Source organism: Citrus clementina, unplaced genomic scaffold, assembly GCF_000493195.1.
Source record: "Citrus clementina cultivar Clemenules unplaced genomic scaffold, Citrus_clementina_v1.0 scaffold_8, whole genome shotgun sequence".
Classification (NCBI taxonomy): Eukaryota; Viridiplantae; Streptophyta; class Magnoliopsida; order Sapindales; family Rutaceae; genus Citrus; species Citrus x clementina.
In genome coordinates, this window is record NW_006262022.1 from 6677127 (window position 1) to 6699636 (window position 22510).

General features: G+C 36.0%; 3 protein-coding genes and 1 non-coding gene across 4 annotated transcripts; all 4 read left to right on the forward strand.

The window, feature by feature from the left end:
* The first annotated feature begins 4008 nt into the window (after positions 1 to 4008).
* Positions 4009 to 6809, forward strand: LOC18035044 (endoglucanase 24). Its single transcript, XM_006423412.2, has 4 exons — positions 4009 to 4808; positions 5471 to 5770; positions 5861 to 6022; positions 6152 to 6809. The coding sequence occupies exons 1-4, from the start codon at positions 4407 to 4409 to the stop codon at positions 6758 to 6760; spliced, it is 1473 nt and encodes a 490-aa protein (XP_006423475.1). The 5' UTR covers positions 4009 to 4406; the 3' UTR covers positions 6761 to 6809.
* Positions 6810 to 9343: 2534 nt separating this feature from the next.
* Positions 9344 to 9416, forward strand: TRNAE-CUC. The gene has a single exon. It is a non-coding gene; the product is annotated as a tRNA-Glu (tRNA).
* LOC18034973 lies at positions 9406 to 11899 on the forward strand. Its single transcript, XM_006423413.2, has 2 exons — positions 9406 to 9623; positions 11014 to 11899. Exon 2 carries the CDS (start codon positions 11016 to 11018, stop codon positions 11766 to 11768), a length of 753 nt encoding a protein of 250 aa, XP_006423476.2. The 5' UTR covers positions 9406 to 9623; positions 11014 to 11015; the 3' UTR covers positions 11769 to 11899.
* A 786-nt stretch (positions 11900 to 12685) lies between these two features.
* Positions 12686 to 15049, forward strand: LOC18034756 (fructose-bisphosphate aldolase 1, chloroplastic). The gene is made up of 6 exons (XM_006423415.2): positions 12686 to 12974; positions 13409 to 13678; positions 13788 to 13897; positions 13985 to 14075; positions 14167 to 14436; positions 14535 to 15049. Exons 1-6 carry the CDS (start codon positions 12798 to 12800, stop codon positions 14811 to 14813), a joined length of 1197 nt encoding a protein of 398 aa, XP_006423478.1. The 5' UTR covers positions 12686 to 12797; the 3' UTR covers positions 14814 to 15049.
* Positions 15050 to 22510: the final 7461 nt, after the last annotated feature.

A 22510-nucleotide genomic window follows, 5' to 3' on the forward strand; every position in this document is an offset into this window, starting at 1 on the left:
GTCAACATTATGCTTTTCTAAGGAATCAATCCTGCTTTGAAAGCGAGATGTTTCAACTTTAAGATGTTGCTCGAAAGCAAACCTCTGAGTGTTAAGATCTTTTATGGAGTTGATCAGCTCATCTCTTATCCTTGACAGTTCACACTAGAGCTGCGATGCTTTGAACTTAGATAGGGGAATCTTCTCCTCGAGCCTGTCAATCACAGTATTGAGTTTGGTTGACTACTCTTTCTCTTGCTCCAACTCATTCTTTAAGTTTTGATTTTCTACCCTCAACTTCGTATCATAGTTGGCAACTCTAGACCTGTAGATTGTAGAAGTAGTAAAAAGTTGGTATACACACCATTAGCTGGTAGTAAATAGCTTAGGTAGGCTACGGTCGTTCAGGCCGTCAAGAAACGTGTGTTTCATGTGCTTTACATAGTCCCTCTAGAAGGGGCTCAGAAGATCAGCCTCTTCGCTCTGTTGAAAAGGTCTCGATCGACTCTTTAAAAGAGCATAGACTACTAGGTCTTAAAGTTGAAGATTTCTCAACCAAGCCCTTAGACTCACTAGAATGATGAGGAATATGAAGAGCTCGAATGGGAAAAGTAACCTTAGTAACACCAGGCTTCTTAGGAGGATCAGATGAACTGCTCGGAGCACAGTCAGTACGACTGCATTTCTTCATCCGGCAAGAATGCTACTCATATCCTCAACCACATATATAAGATGGGAGTTAATTAAATAATCAATGGACAACAAATCTCTGTACGAGCTCACGTTAACCAAAGTCGTCTCAACCTGCAACTTTTGCTTATCTTTTATCTCGTATACCACACTTTAGGAAGTTGAAACACAAAAAGACATATTAGAAAGATAGTAAAAGCTATAAAAGAAAAAAGTAATGGATAGTGAGCAACCTCGAGTGCAAAAGGGAGAATGAACTCGAATTTCTCCTTTGGATGTAGAGACTATTTGACCCTAATTACCCCCAACAAAAAAAAAAATTGTTCCTCCAGTTACCCCATGAGGTGGGGAGATCTATAATGGATTTTGTTTACTTTGAGCTGCTCATGAAGTAGTACCAGCCAGCATCTTTCAGGCTACTTCTTGGCTGTATAGGTTCTTTATTTCCTCCATAGAGGGTTCACCTATTTCACATCTCTGAGTACATACAAACCAAAGAACTCTCTATCTATTGGGATTAAGTTGGCCGATGATACGTTTAACTTTCCCAATATCTTGGCGAAGTAAGGCTAAAGTGGCAGTTTAACACCAAGTTTAAAACACTCTAAATATAAGGTTACATATACCCTTAGAGGTCGGCTAGGAGTATTGACTTTACAAGGTATCCTAAGGTCGATATCATCAGGAATACCATATAATGCCCTAAGGTTGTCTAAGTCTTCCTAAGTGGTTTCATAATCCATGAGTAAAACTCGGCTTCAACCCTATAATTGGTTTTGGCTTTTTTCGTTGGTCGAGATTCTTCAGGAGAACTCTCTCCGCTACTCTCATCCTTACCAGCGCTCAGTGCTACATTAACACCAACACTCTGGTCCGGAACTGGATTCCTCCTCACCAACTTCCTTGTGGGATCTATCTTCTCTAGTTAAGGAAGAGATTTTCGAGGACAGTCTCCTAGGGTTTTCTCTAATCCTAGGTGGTCCAACCTCTTCTATATGAATTTGAGGATTAAGGTTTGACCTTTTAGAACGGTCGGGTAAAGCACCCAATTCCTCTCTATTATCAAGGTCTATTGTTGTGTGTTTTCCCTTAGGCACTACAGCAACAAGAACAAAAAATCCAAAAAAAAAAAAAACAGCAGCACGAAAAACAACTAAGTAAGATTAGGGCAACGAGTTTGGGAAAAAGTACCTAAAAATATTTGGAACCGGTAAGATAAGTACCGCAATGGTGGCAACAAATGGGGAGGCTCTTATTTGGAGATTAAAGATAGATCTTAGTCGAAGAATGAGGAAATAAGAGAAAGAAAAGAAAACGAAGAGAGAGATTATGAATTTATAAAAGAGAAAAAAGTGTGACATCGCGGCGATTTGAAGAGACGTGCTGAGAGAAACCAAAAGCCGCTACTTCGAAGTTTAAACGCTTGGCCAAGGTTTAGCCACATCACACATATTTAATGGGACAAGATGGAAGGTCAGATCATTGAGAATTCGTGAAGTTAAAGCCATCTCTTCTTAACTAAATTTATAGTTTCTAGTTTTATTTCATTTTACTTCAAATACTAGAAATTAGGGACTAGTGTTTGAGGTATAGAAATATAGCTACTGGATATTGATGTTGTGAAGGTAATATGAAACATCAAGAAGAAATCTGACTAGTCGTGTGTGCAAGTACGACCAGAATCCTGCGTGGAGACCATAATCAAGTCATTAAATCATGAGGTCTTGGTTAATTCTCGGATCGTTGAACTCCACCTAGAAATTCGACCATAACGTCCAAGCACATCCAGGCGTTATAACTGCAGCCTAATAACTACACAGAAACGGATACATTAACTCCTAATTCAAGCAATGCATTCAATCTTGTAACAGCCGCACATTGAAGAGTACGCGATAATCAAAAGTGCCTATAAGAACCTTGAAAAATCCTGAAAAGGGGACTTTTCTCTATAAAAAAAAAAAAGCTCTCTAAGAAAAGAAAAAGAGAGAGATCCATTAAAAACTAAAAAATAATAATTAAAATCACAAGAGGAGCAACATTGGTTCTTTACAAGAAAACCTAATTACTAACTTGAGCGTCGGAGGATTTTTGCCGGAAAAAATTCTGCCCCCTGAGAGTTCTCTGTTACTATAGGTAATAACGAAGCAAGGTGACAATTTCGGTTCTATTAGAATAGCAGTTAGCAGTTCCCCATTAAAATAAATTCAAATGTTGACGAGACAATATGGTCGCTATAATAAACTCGACTGGATTTCAGCATTAATACTAATTACCAATCAAAAATTTGTTTCGGTTCCGATTAAAGTTAAATGAAACCGGATCTTGGTCTTTTAAAAGAAGATAATTGAGATTAAAATAGAGAAGTTTTGTGGGCGTTTGTCCTATATCTTAATTAGCTTGGAATTAGCAAGAATAATTCTGCTCATGTGTCACATGTGAAACAATGAACAAGCATATTATCACAAGTTTATGTTTGGTAGTTGATTTTATAACATTACATGCAAAAGATGCCTAGATTCGAGAAGAAAAAAAGGACCACCATATGTAGAAATATGACATTTGATAGGGATAATTAGGATGAGGCAATTTGACTAAACTTTTGTCTTAACGTCATGTGGAATTGTGAATTAATGCAAGCATGATTTGTAAACTATGGTTGTTTAAAATATTAAAATATAATTATTCTAATAAATTAATTGATTGTATAAAATAAAATTGAACTAAAATAAATATTGATTTCTATTAAGAGAATTGTGAGGCAAAGGCTTTGTTGTCTCGAGTACAGAAAATTTATTGCTGTCCGTGTCTGTTGTGGGAGAGGTGAAAACCGTTTATAGTATTAATTGTATGTGGATAGATGTTGAATTTACTGGGATCCTTAGCATTATATTATATTCTAAAAAGTTGTATATTTTTCAAATTATTTTATTTCTAAACCATTATTTATTAGTGTAAGACATTTTCATCTTACTAGAAAATACCAAATTAGAATGGAAAATAAGTTCTCTTATATTTTTATTCGATAATAGTTAAAATTCTAATATAGTACTACACATTTAAAATTTTTTATTCTAAAAAAAATTACAAAATAATGTGATATTTATCAATTAATCGATAAGATAATATAATTAATTAACTTTAATTTTTAAAAAAATTATAAACTACTTATTAAATAACACATTATTTAAAATGAAAAATTTAAAATAACTATCAAAACTCTTTAATCTTATATCCCAACACAGAGGAGTAATGTCATAACCGACGAAATATTTATTGGACGCCTAATAAATGCACAACACATCAGTAAAAAAAAATAATAAATGAATAAAAAAGGGCGAACTTAATATCTGTATGCGGATTCAGATGGCATGAGAGATTGTCCTCGATTTCTACATGCCTCGAGTCTCAACTGCCCGCTCACTGAACCTAATACAAAAACAAACAATATAATGCACAGTAGTACTCAGTCTCAGCTCCCACTTTTCGATCACCAATTGGCTCATTTTTTGCAGGACCCCACCCCCAGTCCACCCCAGTCTCTCGATTTTGTCGAAGCATCGCTTCTATTTTCTAACTCTCTGTCTGTTAATTTGTGCACTCACATTTGAGCTTGCATGTGAAGTCTTTAACTGACAAACCACTTTCCACTATAAGTAGTGTGTCGGCACCACCCCTCCCTCCCCATTCCTTAGTGACACCCCCCGTCTCTTAAACACCCACAAGACCCACCGGCCACCATGAAGAAGAAGCTCCGATTTTCATTTCTATTGCCTACTCTACTCATCGCGGCTGTTGTTGGCCACGACTACGGCGACGCATTGTCCAAGTCGATCCTCTTCTTCGAAGGCCAGCGCTCGGGTTACCTGCCGCAGGACCAGCGCCTCGCTTGGCGTGGCAATTCCGGCCTCAGCGATGGCTGGACGTACAACACCGACCTGGTTGGCGGCTACTACGACGCCGGCGATAACGTCAAGTTCAATTTCCCCATGTCATTCACCACCACTCTCTTATCTTGGAGCATCATCGAATTCGGAGACTCCATGCCTCCCCATGAGCTGAGAAATGCACTCGTCGCTGTCCGCTGGGCCACTGATTATCTCCTCAAGATCGTTTCTCAGCCTAATCGGATTTTTGTCCAGGTCAGTCGCACTTTTGGATCGTTTTGTAATGTTTGTGAAATACTAGGGGTATTCTCGGGATTCTATCAGCCGTAGTTCAACTAATCCTACTTGTCACTTTGGACCGCATGCTGTAAATACTTTGTCTGTTTGATAATTCGATAAGCTCTTATTGGCTATTTTTTAGTGGAATTTTTGAAGATTAAATTAGTTATTTTGTAAAAATTTAAATTTTAAAGTAGAGGTTAAAAAGTATTATTTTAATGTTAAAATATTTAAAATATTTTTAATTTATTAAATTATTTTATTTTATTTTTTATAACACAATTTTAAAAAAATTAACGTGTTAAAGTAATTTTATGACTTTTAATAAAAATTTATATTAACAATTAAATAATTAAAATTTTTTAGATAAAAATTCTACTTAAAATAAAAATTCTACTAAGATAAATTCTAAATGAAAAGCAATGCGAAATGGAACCTTATGCGTCTCTTTATTTTTTTTAATAGATGTCAAGTACTTTAGCAAAGCAGAACATGTGAGTCTGAGTGAGATTGGAACATTTATACACTTTTTTTTTTCTCTCTCTTATATAAAGTCCGTGAGGCACATGGGGTCTACAAATTGTCCCTATCAATTTTAAACTAAATTTTAATCCACTGTAATTTTAAATTAATTTTAGGTGGGGGATCCTAATATTGATCACAACTGTTGGGAGAGACCAGAGGATATGGACACAGAAAGGACTGTGTATGCAGTTGATGCACCAAATGCAGCTTCTGATGTAGCTGGCGAGACTGCAGCCGCTCTAGCAGCTGCATCCATGGCGTTCCGGTCTTCGGACTCGGGATACGCAGAGACATTGCTGAGAAATGCTGTCAAGGCGTTTCAATTTGCAGACAGTTACAGGGGAGCTTATAGTGACAACCCTAATATCAGAGATGGTGCCTGCCCATTTTACTGTGACTTTGATGGATACCAAGTATGTTGTTGATACATTAAATTAAGTTTAATTGATGTAATGTAATGTAATTCAAAGTCTAATAATGTTTCAATTGGTTCTGTTCTGCAGGATGAGTTGCTTTGGGGAGCAGCTTGGTTAAGAAGAGCTTCTCAGGATGACACTTACCTTAATTACATTGAAATGAATGGCAAAACACTTGGTGCTGATGAGAATATTAATGAATTTGGCTGGGACAATAAGCATGCTGGCATAAATGTTCTAGTCTCCAAGGTCAGATAATCACGTTCTGCATATATATATATATATATATATAGCGCAGATTTTATTCATCAAAATGGTTTAATTTTCACGAAATTTAACATTTTTGGATTTTTTTTTTATGCTTTTTTCTTGTTCCAGGAAGTACTAGAAGCTAACAAGTACACTCTGCAATCATACAAAGCCTCAGCTGATAGCTTCATGTGCACGTTAGTCCCGGAATCATCCTCCTCCCACATCGATTACAGCCCCGGTGGCCTAATCTACAAGCCTGGTGGCAGCAATCTGCAGCATGCCACAACCATTTCGTTTCTGCTTCTGGTTTATGCAAATTACTTAGCCAAAACTTCACAATCTGTTAACTGCGGCAACCTTTATGTTACACCAGCTTCGCTTCGCTTGCAAGCCAAGAAGCAAGTTGATTACATACTAGGTAGTAACCCATTGGGATTGTCATACATGGTTGGTTACAGTAACAATTTTCCTCAACGTATTCATCATCGGGGATCATCCTTACCATCGATCAAAGATCATCCTCAGTTTATAGCGTGCAAAGAGGGTTCGATTTACTTTAATTCAACGAATCCTAACCCAAATGTGTTAGTTGGAGCTGTGGTTGGGGGTCCTGGGAAAGATGATGCATATAATGATGATAGAGTTGATTTTCGAAAATCCGAGCCCACGACATACATTAATGCACCGTTTGTTGGTGTGCTTGCTTACTTTGCTGCCAACCCTAATCCTAGCTAGCAGAAAGGTAAAGCTTAAATTGTATATAGATCAGCAAAAATTGTCTCTCATCTTGGGTGAAATTATTAACCGAGAGGGAAGAGGCTCAAAGTTTTAGTTAAGATTGGACAAAAACTCATTGTCACATTTTAGGAATTTTTTGGGATTAAGATGCTTAGAATTTTAAGGTGTAAAATCCCAAAATGGGTTCAAATTGATGAAAGCAAATGAGAATTTCAATATCCTTTCTTTCACGTGATCCAAAAGCTAATTAATCCAGATCACAACGACAGTTTTGGGAAATTGTTGCCTGTGGCATTCATTTTATATATGGGAGACATTCTGTTTTCAAATTAGAATTAATTAAGAGAACTATAATCCCTTCCGTGACTGCCTCTAAATCACAAATTACTTTCAATTTGCTCATTTGCACTAAGATAATTTTTTTTTTTTGAAACCTCTCTCAATAGTTTTCACTTGAGACAACAGAGTGTCGAACGCCACAAAAAATTTCGACTCTTAATACTATGCACCAATTGCCAATCAATTAAGATGATAGTCTCCAATCCTAGCTAAAAAGTGTCCAACCTCACATGTTACAATCAACGAACATTAAACCACTTGGGCTAAAGAGCCACTCCCTCACATATGCGAGGGAAGTGGTTCGAGCCTCCGCAGACGCATTACAGGGGTTTAATTTAAATGTCCTTTCTTGGAGTCTCAGAGCTTGAGTGAAGACAGTCTTTCTCCTAGGCTGGGAGTTTGACGTCCCTCGAATATTTGAGAGGGTTAAAAAATTTGAGCGGTGTCATATCAGCATTAATGTCAACAGGTCTCAGTATATATATATATATGATTGTACATATCAGTTATACTCTCATGTAATATGAGTTGTAATTTAAAAAATAATCTCATATCATCAAAAAAAAAATCAACGAACATTAGATATATTTATTAAACTAACCATAAATGATAAATTATGTCACCAAATTAGCTTTCAAAGACAGAGTAGTGACAGCGCAAGGAGGGGACTCTAATAAATCAACCAACACTTCCCTCTCGCTCAAGCAGTTGGCCAAACGTCATCACATTGATTTTCGGTCACCGGCCATAAATTTTGAAGGGCAAGCACAGTAATTTCACCTACCAAAATTTAATGGTTTCGTGAGCTCCGGCGCCGTATAAATCCGTAATCGGTGACATTTTTGTCACCTACTGGTACCAGCTAAAGTTTTAGTGGTTTACAATCATGATGGCCAAATCCAATCAAGGCAATGACTGACAATTTAATATTGCAACCTCCTTCTACTTCTTGTCATGTGACCTGTGTCTACTGTCAAAATTTCTAATTTGTGGGGGCACTTACCTATTTGTCTCCTTTGTAAATTTTAATTCCTCAAATTTGGAAGATTTCAAGTTTTGGGAGATTGATTTGTGGGGAAAAAAAAAATCTGTCGCTGCATCAGATAGAATGATTGAATCTAGTAGTGGATTAAAATGAATGATAATCATATTAAAATGAGTGTTCCTAACTCTTAAAAAGCCTAACCCTTCAAACTAAGGGTCAAGTTAGGGCTTTATCTAAGCCCATCCATAATTTTTTTACCTTTTTTTCTTAAATTTTTATATGCTTTTTTTGGAACATGAAAAGTCACTCTTTCGTGTTTTCTAAAATCTACTGTAAGATGTGGTCATTTAAAAAAAAATAATCAAGTACTAAAAATTTGTGCTTTTATTAAAAATACTGTAATATTTGAAGGGTATATCAATCGTCCACCTTATATTGTTAAAAGTTATCTGTCGACCACTAAATCGTTAGCTGCCTTTTGAAAGTTAATGGAATTATAGCAAATTGACAATTTTACTCTTAAAAATTATCACTTGTATACCCTTAAAATCTTTTATTATCACTTATATACCCTTAAATTATTACTTGTATAATATGAAAAGACCAGATTACTTTTCTGACGTCATCATATTTAAACAGCAACTAACGGTTTGGTAGAGCGCATGTACATTTTGTCAACTTAGGGTGGACAACTGGTATACCTGAAAGTATTGTAGTAAATTTAATAATAGAGTAAACTAAATGTATACAATTGATAATTTCTCATACTCAATTGTTTATGATCCCACAAATATGGATGGATATAATTTTTTTTCCTCAAATGTTAGTGGGAGCAAAATTTTGACTTTATCTCAGGAGAACTCTAGGTTGTTTATAATTATATTTATATTTTCATTAAATTTCATATTAAAGTATTAGCAGTTAGTAACAAATATTTTTTTAAAAAAGAAAACTAAGCAGGCTTAGTTGAATAAATAAGTTTGTAAATGTAATTGGTTCTATTATTCATTAGTTGATATTGCTTATAAAGACCGACTCTCATATTTATTGTACATCGTACGAATGATTTCTTATCTTATGTGTAGAGATATATTATTTATAACATAAAATTTCATATTCCCTAAAATTTTAAGTTCTAGGTTTGGAAAATAACGAAAATTGGTCTTAGAACTTCCGATTCCTCTCTTATTAAGAGTATTTTCATTGATAACTTCTGTTAGTAATTAATAAATAAAATTTTCCATTTTAGCCACGAATCCGTTGTAGTCTAGTTGGTCAGGATATTCGGCTCTCACCCGAAAGACCCGGGTTCAAGTCCCGGCAACGGAATTGCGCTTTTCCAGTTTTAATGATTTTATCGAACCTATTTTGCCAACCTCAATTTCAGACGTTGCCGTTTAAGCAATTCCCACGAAAGTTCTTATCCCCGAATTCAATCTATCAAATATCCAATACTCTGCGTGTTCAATCAAAATCTTCCCTTTTCGTCTCCAACAGGCACTGAAATTGAAATTAGGGTCTCAAATTTGAAAATAGGTACTCTTCTCTTTCTCACTCTCTTATTTTATCTATCAGTGTTTGGTTGCTTCGATTTTTTTATTCGCCCTCCCCCCCCCCCCCCCCCCCCCCTCCTCTCTCGATTTGCTTCCAGTTGTTGCTTTTTGAATTTCAATTTGGCAAATTTTTTACGAAAATTATTTTTATTAATTATTATTATTATTATTTTATCGGAAGTACTTTAGTCTTCGAATGATCACATGTAATTGTTCGTGTTATGTGTAGCTGAGTAACTTTGCCTGTATCATGCTTAAGTAGCAAAATGGTATTTTCGTATTTTGTCACTTCCTATGCTCTCATTGATTCCGAGAACATCGTTAATCCTGTTAAGTTTGGATGCCTCAAAACCTTGCCAGGGTAACTGCTGCAGTGTTTCCTCTTGGTGTGTATTGTGTCGCTTATTTCAATTATCTATTGGGCATTATGCTTCAGGCTCTTTTCTATTATGGGCTAATGGATTTTCAATAGAAAAGTTCCCAGTTTAGGATTTGTGTTTCTTTGTTATTATTGAGCTTGAAGTCTCGCTAACTTGCACGCGTATGAATGTTAGTGAGTTGTAGCCCCTGGTTTTCTGAATAGAGACAAGGAGAGAACTTTTGACTTTTGAGAGAGGGCCCATGCTGAATGATATGATATGTTTAATCTGGTTATATAGGTGGTAACTCTAACCCAAGCTTTCTGAAAGAATGAAAAATATAATGCAACAGGGTAGTATGATTTTCGTGGTTATCATTTGGGTTGAGGATGATTTGTCATCTCGCCAGTGAGGCATTTGCTTTTAATCTAGTGAGACATGAGAAGCTGTTATCTGGATGTCAGGCATAGGAAAATTACATGCGGTCTGTGTGTACATTTTATTTTAATGCATTATAGCCCTATGAATGGAGCTCAGAAATATTGAAATGTTTAAGTAAATATGTCAGAGGTATTACATGTGACTGATATATTTGGCCAACCTATTTACATTGCTTGTTCCGTATGGTATCCCTGCATTAGAATGCTTCTTGTGAATATTTTTGTGTTTTATCTGTTGTTTCTATTACGTGGACCCTGTGGTTTGTTTACTGGCCACGTTCAGTGGTATACTTTGATAAACCTCATTGATTTGCTGTAATGTGATTAGCTTGGATCACTTCCAGCTGCCCATTAGTAATTAATGATGAGGTTCTAGTTATTCTTTATTTGTGTTCTTTTGAAACAAAAATAAAGGTAAAAGTCTTACAAGTAATGGCCGGGTTGATGAACGTAACCTGTGTGTTTTTGTAAAAACATTGAATTTTGATACACGACACTTCTTTAGTTTTGATGAACAACAACAATAATAACATGTGTTTTCTTCTTGAATTGACATTTTCCCCATAATTTTCAGCTATGCCTGTAGAGGATGAAAAGATGGAAGGCTCTGTGTCTTCTCTTTTTACTGTATCTTTTGATTCAAACCTGAGTGGAGATGTGCTTTCCGCTGAAGATTTAGCCTGGGTTGATTCTTGCCTGGTAAAAGATCCTGAAGCACCAGATGGTAACTGGGATGCTCTGAGAGATGCCTTACTAGAAATTGTCGATGCTCTGCCTGAATCAGTTTCATATTCTTCATCCGGAATTGATGGTCCATCAGTTGGAACCGACATTGAGATGCACCGTCCTGATGAAGAGGCAACTGCACAGTCACAAAAAAATGATCATGATGTTGTTCCAGCCAACGAAGAATCAGAAACAAATAATGATAGTTATCCAACCAACAAGAGGACTGGCATTCCAGTTTCAAAACTTTTTGAGGGTGTTGATACCATAGACTCTTTTAAGGGAAATCCTTTTTTGCCGACTTACAAGGAAGGCGAGAGTGAGAGTGTGGGTGAAGCCATTGCTTTAGGGGCTGATTTGAATTCCTTGGCATTTGAGACCGAACCATTGTCTGAGAGAATCTTCAAGGTCTGGGATTTGGGCGTTCCTGATGAGGAAGATGAGCTCATTACACAATTGAACAAGGCCCTCGCAGGAACTTCCTCTTGGTCAGGACCATCAGGCTTTGATGATTCTGGGACATGGAAAGATAGGAAAGATGAGTCACTCAATAGCTTGATTGCTGGCATAGCTGATCTCTCTTTGGATCAAACTTCTTCCTAATTATGTATTTGTCATGCAATTTTAGAATTTGTCCTGCTCCAAACCTTTACTTTTTAGTGATTTGTAAGCTTTACTGAGGCATTTGAATGTTTCATCTGAACCAAATGAGTATGATGTGTTTTGTATAGCAATTGTGATGGGACCATAGGAAAAACGGCATCAAAACTCCGAATAATTGAATCCTACAGCTGTCGGAACCCCAAGTATGGCCTTAAGGCCGGGGACCGTGACAGCTTTAAAGGGTATGTTGACATCCCCAGAATGCAATACAAGCCTCTCTATTGATATTTGCGAGAGTCAAATGCATTTCTTCTAGTCAGCTGGACAAAACACCCAAGCACAGAGGGCAGGAAGCTAGGTGAATTGCTACTACTGGTTAGAGAAAACATAGGAATCGAGATCACGCGTCATTGCTAGCTGATGAGTTCTGAAATGGACCCCTTTGATGATTTGTCCAGATTATAGTCTAGGTGGAATGGGAAATCTCCAGTCATCACATGGAATAGCTTCTGTGTCAAATTTTCTACCGTTAACGAGCTCATCAAATCCTGTGATTAAAACATGGCCATTAATCAAAATGAAGCCAGAAACAAAGAAGCGAAGTTACATTACATTAGAGCCTCATACTTATTTTCCAAAATTTTCTCCCAAGAAGACTCTACACTAGGACTGAACTTGACACATTTGTCTATTTCTACTGACACTAGCAAAAAATCATGGTTTTTCTCAAATCAAATTGCCCATAATTTTCATTTTTTACGAGGTGGGTATGAAACCATCTGTTTCAACCACGCATGCATGCTGCCAAGTAAGCAAAAAATTATCACCCACACGGCAAACTCTCGTTGGTTGATTCATGAGAGCCTCAAATGAGACATCCGATGATGCAGTGAGCAACTATAAATATAGTGAAGTGATTTGCATGTGTGGTAAAGAGGCAGAAGAAAGATAGTGAAGATAAGATTATAAGTGCTATAAGCTAAGGCCTCTCGAGCTCAGAACCCACAGCAAGAAGAAGCAAAGAGGAAAATGGCCTCAGCCTCGGCATCTTTACTCAAGTCATCATCCCCCGTTCTTGACAAGTCTGAGTGGGTTAAGGGCCAGGCCATCCGCCAGTCTACTGTCTCAGTCCGCAGCCTCCCCAGTGGCCCCTCTTCCCTCACCATCCGTGCTGGTTCCTATGCCGATGAGCTTGTCAAGACCGCGGTATGTTTCAATGTTTTACATCATTTTACAAGCTTGCATGCCTTTAAATAGAGTACCCTTATGATAAAATATAGGACAGTTGTTGGAAAGTTTAAGTTGTTTGTATAGTTTGATTGATACCTAGATGAAACCATGAATGAGTATGTTGTACTTTTATGACAAAACTTAAATAAACTACTGCAAGTTTTATACGATAAGGTTGTTTGAGAGTTGTTGCAATAAAAAGTAGCTTTGCACTTTTGCCGACAGACTATCTTGAAATATAGTAAAAGTTGTAAAAGACCTTTGCATGCAACCCTATAGCTTGTATCAAGATGTAAAATGTAGATTAAAGTTGCAAAGAATGAAAGAAGATCATTGTTCTTGGCTGCCAATTAGTTGTCTTGTTATAGCTACATGAAATATTAATTAAGTTAATTTTGTTGGGCGAATAGAAAACTGTTGCATCACCAGGACGTGGAATTTTGGCCATGGATGAGTCAAATGCAACTTGTGGAAAACGCCTTGCCTCAATTGGGTTAGAGAACACTGAGGCTAACCGCCAGGCATACCGTACCCTCCTTGTTACAGCCCCTGGTCTTGGACAGTACATCTCTGGTGCCATCCTTTTTGAGGAGACTCTCTACCAATCCACCACCGATGGCAAGAAGATGGTCGATGTTCTTGTTGAGCAAAACATTGTCCCCGGTATCAAAGTCGACAAGGTAATTAAGCTAGTAAACTTAGATATTGTAATGAAAGTGCATGCACTTTTGTGTGTTTTTGTGACCAGAATGATATTCGTACATGTGCTTTGGATGATGAAAACAACAGGGTTTGGTGCCCCTTGCTGGTTCCAATGATGAGTCATGGTGCCAGGGTCTTGATGGCCTGGCTTCTCGCACTGCTGCTTACTACCAACAGGGAGCTCGTTTCGCCAAATGGTATATATGTTACTATAATTTGAGAAAACTTCACTAATGTCTGCCTTGGCCGTAACATTTTAACGTTGATTCAATTTGATTGATTAGGCGTACTGTTGTGAGCATTCCCAATGGCCCATCTGCCTTGGCAGTCAAGGAAGCCGCCTGGGGTCTTGCCCGCTATGCTGCCATTGCTCAAGTATGATAGCTCAACTACCAAACTTGTTTACGGCCAAGTAACTTTTTGTGTTTCTGATCATTGAAAAATTTTTGTTTCCTGGATCTTGTAGGACAACGGATTGGTCCCAATTGTGGAGCCAGAAATCTTGCTTGATGGTGATCATGGCATTGACAGGACTTTTGAAGTAGCTAAGAAGGTTTGGGCTGAAGTTTTCTTCTACCTTGCTGAGAACAATGTCATGTTTGAGGGTATTCTCCTCAAGCCTAGCATGGTCACTCCTGGTGCTGAATGCAAGGAGAAGGCCACACCACAACAGGTTGCTGAGTACACACTCAAGCTCCTTCACAGGAGAATCCCTCCAGCTGTCCCCGGAATCATGGCAAGTTTCCTAAAAGAAAACCTTCACTTTCCCAATTCTAAAGCAAATGCTTTTGCAAAATCATTGACTAATGCATTGAAACATGTCGTATTTTGCAGTTCTTGTCTGGTGGGCAATCTGAGGTTGAGGCAACCCTCAACTTGAACGCCATGAACCAAGGTCCCAACCCATGGCACGTATCTTTCTCTTATGCCAGAGCTCTCCAAAACACCTGCCTGAAGACATGGGGTGGCAGGCCAGAGAATGTCAAGGCAGCTCAGGATACTCTGCTCACCCGTGCCAAGGCCAACTCACTTGCTCAGCTCGGCAAGTACACTGGCGAGGGAGAATCAGAGGAGGCCAAGAAAGGAATGTTCGTCAAGGGATACACCTACTAAATTTGTTAGCACGAAGATCATAAGAATGGTGAAGAAATTTGAAATGAGTAGTCATCTCAAATGTGTTAATGCTTTATAGCCGTGCTTTGGAGACTATTTTTGTTCATGATTACATGTACTTTTAGCAACTTAATAAACTTCTTGCCAATGAGATGAGTTAGTGTGTATTTATGATGAGATTAAGTTCTCTGTACTTTTATGTGCATCGTATCTTATACTGCTTTAGTTTACAGTCCTCAACTATAAATTAAACCCTCTTTCTTTATATATTTACTTGAAGATAAATACAAAAAAGTTAGTATGTGACACGTGTGGATAAATGTGATAATCACATCACACCTTATAAATTTTTCATGACAATAACATGATTGATTTTACCTTATGATCTTTCATGTCATTTAGATTGTGAATCTGAGCAAATTTGAAGCTTCTAGCCAACTCAATTATAACCCACTTATGGGTTATGGATAGTGCTCTTCTCAGGCACATTTGTTTAATGCTCCTGCGCGAGCTGAAAATGTTGTCCTGGAAACTTAAAGATGGAACAAAGTTTAATTTGTTAAGCTTATCCAAAATGCTCAGGGGAAGCCTGTGAAGAAATAATGCTCAGGTTATAAACAAATTTAATTTGTAAAGCTTATCCAAAATTATGAGTTCGCTACCAACTGTTTAAGTTTAATTTATTCTGTGGTCATAACCATAATTAGACCTCATACTTAACCTTAATTTTTATAATAATTTAGAGACTTAAGACCCGTTTGAAATTGAGATCTTATAAATTTTAATCCGCAGTCGATGTCAAATGAAATTTGTATCGAAAATAGGAATGGAGATTGATATCTCTATTTTTGTGCCCTGAGTTAAGGGCACGTGACCACCCCTTCCTAGTTTATAGTTATGAAAAGAGTAGTAAAAATTAAGGGGGCGATCGGTACCGTTTTATGTTTTCTGTTTTTCAGAAATCAAAAACAAGAAACGTGTTCGGTGCCGCCATTTCTCGGCCTGTTTTTTCACCAGAGTGAAAATGAGTACAGCACATTTTGCACCATTGTCAAAGGAAATTTAGGACCCCACGTCTGAGAGCAAATAAAAAAAAAAACAGTAACCTTAATTCTTGTTTTTTTGTGTACAATCAAATTATTTGACCCCACAAACTGTAAAAGCAATAACTCAACTACTTGTACAGAAAAAAAAATATTATTTTAATAATCTTTTATTTATATTTTTAATTTATAATATAATAATATTATTTCCAGATAAATTACTAGACAAATTATGAACCAAATTTTATTGATTTCTTTCTTAAATATCAATTTACAAACAAGTTACAAAATGTGATTTTATATTCATCAATACATCTTAAAGTATTAAGTAAACACGCTGGGGAGCCACTCGTCAAAAGTAAAAATAGGTACAAAAATAATCTACAAAATTATTTTTGTAGTGTTTTACATCCTTGAATCCTCGACCTAAAGGTTGGATTCTCGTTGGGAAGTGCTAGCCTCATTACTTTTGGTACAAAGGTTGAAGTGCCATTAATCTGTCCATCTCTCTGCAAAAGTAAATGGTAAGAGACACGATCTAAGGGAGGAAATGTCTTAAGAGTTATTTTTAATATTTCACAACGGGTTCAGAGTTTACAAATCTTTACAACTGAAACTCAAACGAGGCACCGAAATGAGCTAGTGACTCAAAATTGATTGCATGGAAAAATGGTAACTTTTTTTTTTTTTTTTGAATGAAAGTAATCATTTCATAAATCAAACAACACTGTTTAATACATTCAATATCTTTGCTGGAATGTGATCCAGCCAGATGGCTGAAGTGTTTGCTCCTATAGCAAGTTTTGCCAAGGAATGGGCACAAGTGTTACAGGTTCTAGGAATATGTCTGAACTTGACCTCTTTAAAATTTCTTCGTTGCTCTTGGATGTCTGAGATAACACAGCTTATACCTGTTCTACTGCCCTTGGTGTTGTTAAGTAAGTCCACAACTTCTTTGCAATCTATCTCCATGATCATAGCAGATAGAGAGAATTATTTTGCTACCTGCAAGCCCCACTCCATCGCTTCAGCTTCTGCAAAGCTCACTGCCTCCCTTAGTGGAACTTGTTTTATGCCTGCAGCCACTATCTTGCCACTTGGATCTTTTATAACAGCTCCCAAACCTAATACTTGGTTCCTGCAATTTATTGCTGCATCCACATTAACCTTGAGAAAATTTCCAGGTGGGGGCTCCCACTTTTTCTGCACAACCCTTTTGACATTATGAATGTGAGATGCATCTGTTTTTCTAGCCCTGTGATAGGCTTCTAGAAGTGATTCGGCCTTTGCTGCTGAGGCTCTTGGGTTTGACTTTTTTCCTTCGAAAATCCTTTTATTTCTTGCAAACCATACTGCCCAACAGTAAGCTATGGAAAAATGGTAACTTATGGAAACATTCAACCACAATAAGTAAGAAGATCTACGTACATGAAAAATGGTCATTAACATTAAAAACGCGGCATCTGAGGAATCTTCTTATCCATGCATGTTAATAATCTAAAGGCCCTCACTGATTCGAGTCCTCTTCGAGGGACTTAAAAGTTGGGCAGAGGTGGACACCTTCCCTATTGGCATGAGTGGAGTAAACATCTCCTCAACATTTATAATAATAAAAATTTAGATTGTGTCATAAAAAACTTAATCTAAACTACTCCTGATAAATTTTTGATAATAAATGTCATAATACTTCTTATCGATGGTGTTTTTAAAAATCTACCTTCTAGTGTGATTTGTAGTAGCTCCTACTGAAAATTTCTAAACAATCTGCAGACTGACAATCTGATAACATTAGGGATGGTAAAAAAATTTGGGTTCGGCTCAAATCTACAAAGATCCTGATCTGAAAAAATATGGATCCGCACATTAAAAAATGCGAATTTGGAGTCTAAGAATTAAGATTCATGCAGATACGCATCTAGATGTAAGTGCATTTGAAAAGCCAAATATCTAAATCCGAATTAATTTTAAGGGAAATTATCATTCATATACCCTATATTTGCTCTGTTATCAAAAATACTACAACACTTTGACGGTGTATCAATCGTCCACCTTTAGTTGACAAAATGTATCAGCAGACCACCTAACCGTTAGTTGTTGTTTGAAAGTTAACAGAGTTACAGTGAATTGGCGATTTTACCTTTGAAAATTATGACTTGTATACCCTTAAATTCTTTTTTTATCACTTGTATACCCTTCAATTATCACTTGTATCATATGAAAAGACCAAATTACCCTTCTGACGTCATCATACTTAAACGGCAACTAACAATTTGGTGGTCAGCTGATACATTTTGTCAAATGAGGGTGGACGATTGATACACCCTCAAAGTGTTGTAGTATTTTTGATAATGGAGTAAACTAAGGGTATACAAATGATAATTTCCCTAATTTTAATTATATTATTAATTTAATCAAATTTGTATTGAAAAATATATAAGCTAAAATTGAAAAAAAAAATCCAGCAAGCCTAAAACAAAAAGTGCAAACAACAGACTCACTCACCATTCACATCTCACGCCTCCCCTATTTCCCACTGCTCACAAGCGATTGAAATCAGAAATCACCCCAAATCCCTAATCATCGAACATTGTCCACCTCGCAATCACTATCATTGAACGTCGGATGCATCACTTGAGTTGAGCACGCGTTGCTGTTCTCGAACACCGGCTGTGTTGCCTCACCTCACTCAACGCACTTCATTGTCATCAAACCCCGACAACCCACTGCATCACTGGCTTGCGAAGCACATCATACACAGTTGTCTTGTCCATTCTTTTCATTGTTGGTCACTATTAATACCAAAGGTGAGCACAGAAATTTCCAACAAATCAATTTTAGATTTTCAATGAATTAGTATGTATAAGCATAAATGCATAAATACAGTTTGTGCTTTATTAATTACTTTAATTTCATATTTACTTTAATTATTTTAATTAGGTTTTTGGTTTAATTACTTAAATTAAATGCATTAATTTTCAATATAATGTAAATGTTTAATCTTCTTTTTTTCACACATGCTAACTCACTTAATTAAGTATTTTAGTTAGGTTTTGGGATTAGTTAAACATGGCTGAAGAGGAACAAAGAAATAATTTTATATTCTCTCCAAATATTGTTAATAATGTAGATGATAGATTGGAGGATGTCCACGAACCTAAAAATGACAATGTTGTTGGAGTTGAACTGGATTTAATAGTTGTAAAAAGTGGTCGTGGTCGTGGTAGCTGTGGTCGTGGTCGTGCATGTGGTGTTAAACAAAAAAGAGGTCATGGCAATAAAGTTCTAGCAGAAGGATCTACATCAGGACAATCTAGTGGTGGTAGGCTAACTTCTTATGTATGAAATCATTTCAAGAGGTACAAAGATTAGGATGGGGAGTTTCAGGTAGTTTGTAAATTGTAGTAAAGTATTGACATGACATTACTAGTTGTTTGGGAAAGAATTTTAAAGATTTTGGCCAAATGCTTCTTGCCAAGAAAAACACTATGGATCTGTTACAGTTAAAAGTTGTTTTAAAGTAAAATGTGATATGGCGATGTTGAGGATTACTATTGCAAGAATGATCATCTTGCATGAGCTTCCACTTTCATTCGTTGAATAACAAGGGTTTCGTGATTTGATGAGGTTGGTTCAACCCGCACTTGATCCAATAAGTAGAAACATCATCAAGAATAAAATTTTGAAGCTTTATGATGTTGAGAGGTCGAAACAATAAATTTTGTTAGTTGCTTATAAAAGTAGGATTGCAATCACTACAAATATGTGGACGACTAGTAACCTTAAAAAGTTTTATATGTTTATTACAACGCATTATATTGACAACGTATGGGTGTTACGGAGTTGCATTATAGGTAACACTTTTAATATTTATATTATGATTATTTTAATGATTTTAATGGTTATGCTTATTTATTTTATGCTTGTTTTAATGATTTTAATTATATTGTTCTTTTTAAATTTTTTCTTTTGCGTTATTAGGTTTATATATGTGCCAACTCCACATAGTGGTGGAATAATAAGTAATGTTCTATATAATTTTTTGATGGATTGGAATATTGATAGGAAAGTGTCAACTATGATTGTGGATAATTGTGCTGGTAATGATGCAATTATTGGATAAATTTTCACCAAGTTCAATGATTTTAGGCAGGATAATTTTTCACATTTGTTGTTGTGCTCATATCTTGAATTTGATTGTGAGAGATGAGATGTCTATTATGGAGAAAGTTGTTGAAAATATAAGAGATAGTGTCAGTTATTGGACTGCTATACCTAGAAGAGTTGAAAATTTTGAGACTGCAATGCACCAGATAAGTATTAAAAAGTCCAAACATTTGGTTTTCGATTGTAAGACTTGATAGAATTTAACTTACTTAATATTTACTATTGCTTTGCTGCACAAAGATGTATTTGTTTGATTGAGTAAGCTTAATAAATGGTATAAATGTTTGCCTAATGAGTCAGAGTGGGATTTGGCAAAAGTTTTGTGTGACTATTTGGATTTGTTTTGTATGTTAACAAAAATTATTTTTGGATCTCAATATCCCACTTCTAACTTATTTTTTTCCCAAAATTTATGAGATTATATTATCAATGATTTCATGGAAGGTGTCGCCCAATGTCGGAATTATGCAAATGGTTGAGAATATGATTGCTAAGCGTAAGAAGTATTGAGATGTTATTTATGAAGTGTTGGCTATAGGGAATATCTTAGATCCTAGGTTTAAGAAGATGATGGTTGATGACTCTATGAAATGAAAGTTATCATGACATTTTTAGATTTAAACTAATATTACTTAGAGAACAAATGATGTGTTTTTATTACATTTTTAGTTACACTTTGCATGAGTATCTATTTTAGTTTAATTTTAATAAATTGATTGTCTTTTAGATCACTTTGTGCTCTGATCATGTGTATGATTTGTAGGTGACCAAAAAGTTCAAACTTTATGGATGAAATGCTACTGCAGCAAACTTGTAGAAATAACAAAAAACTTGTCTGCAGATAAACTAAAACAAGTTTGAATCAAAGAAGATGTTGCAGCAATCTAGAAGCAAATACAGATAAGACTACCCACGTGTTGACTGACAAAATAGAGACAGACAGCATAAAAAGATATGCAATCCGAGGTTCCCAAAAAAAAAAAAAAACATGTGGCTACATGCTTTTGGTTGCCCTAATTCCAAGATATAAAAAAAGCACACATGAAAAAAGAAAAAAAGGGAGTCATCACAAAAAGAAATAACAGAGAGAAAAAGAAGAGAATAAGAGATAGTTGAGGGCTGCAGTAAGGAATTTATGAGAAAAGGAAGAAGAGATCACACAAACCTAAGAGAGGGACGCATTGTATTAGTGGAACTCAATTCCTCATCTTTATTTGCTCATTTTCTTCTCTCTATGGGAATGTATTTGATGGCAAAAACGAGTATTGTTACTATTTTATTGTTTATCATAAACTAGACTTCGATGTAGTTGAGTGTTAAATAAGCTTAATGGTTATTTGACTTTTATATGTGTGTTGCTTAGAATCTGCCGTAGTATTTTGTCCTGAGTTTACTTATTGCAAATCTTTATTTCGGTTGATTACCCATTTAGTAGATACTAACTAAGAAGGAGCTTAAAAAATGTCCGACTTAGTGGAACAGATCAAGATAATACATGATTTTAGATTAGGTTTCTTAAGTTGAGTTAATCTGGATTTGAATAGGGTCATACTTAATCTAAGATTAATGAAGAACTAGACATAAAGATTCACCTTGTAGAGCAATTGGAATCTAGAACGCATAATGTTATATCTAATGTTAGCATAATAGCTGGTCACTGTTAGGTTGCATATAGATATAAGAAATCTAATATGCGATAGTTGAGGATACATGAGAGATTCTGCCCAAGGCTGTAGCGGATGTTGTAGCAACAATACCGTAATTAAAAAATAATCAATCCCATTAAGCAAGTTTAAGCACTCAACTACACATTTCCCATTAAGTATATCTTTGTGTTTGACTTGAGATTTTTCTTTTTGCATTTTGTTTATTGTATTTTTAATTTTTTTAGGTCATTAATTTCATTAATAATTTTATTTTTTATTAGACTAATATTGCACTGTTAAGATTGTTGTAACAAGTCCTATAACATCAATCCCTATGGAGACGATCTGGATACTCATCATTATACTATTTGTTGTGTACACTTGCACATTAACACCTATAGCAATACACATCAACAATGGTTCACCTTTCGTTTTTCCTTAAAATTTATAGAGATGGCACAACCTATCATGCTGAAAGGGTATTTAACCTTTCGGTGAAGTGGTGAAAGAGTATGAATCAAAGCATGCAACAAGTGAAGATGGAGGAGATTTTGAGGTGGGCAGTCTTCTCGAGGTATGTCACAAGCTCCTATTTTTAAGGATTCAAGTATGGTCGGTGAATGGGACTCGTTTGTTTCCAGAGAAGTCAACTATAAAAGCAAGCTAAGTATGAGTTGGAGACCTACTTAGATGAGAGAGTTTTGCCTACTATTAGCAATTTCAATATTTTGTCCTCGTAGAAGAATAATAAGGGCAAATATCCGATACTTGTTGAGGTTGTTAGAGATTTCTTGGCAATTGCCGTGTCTACTGTTGTTTCTGATTCCGCTTTCAACATCGAATG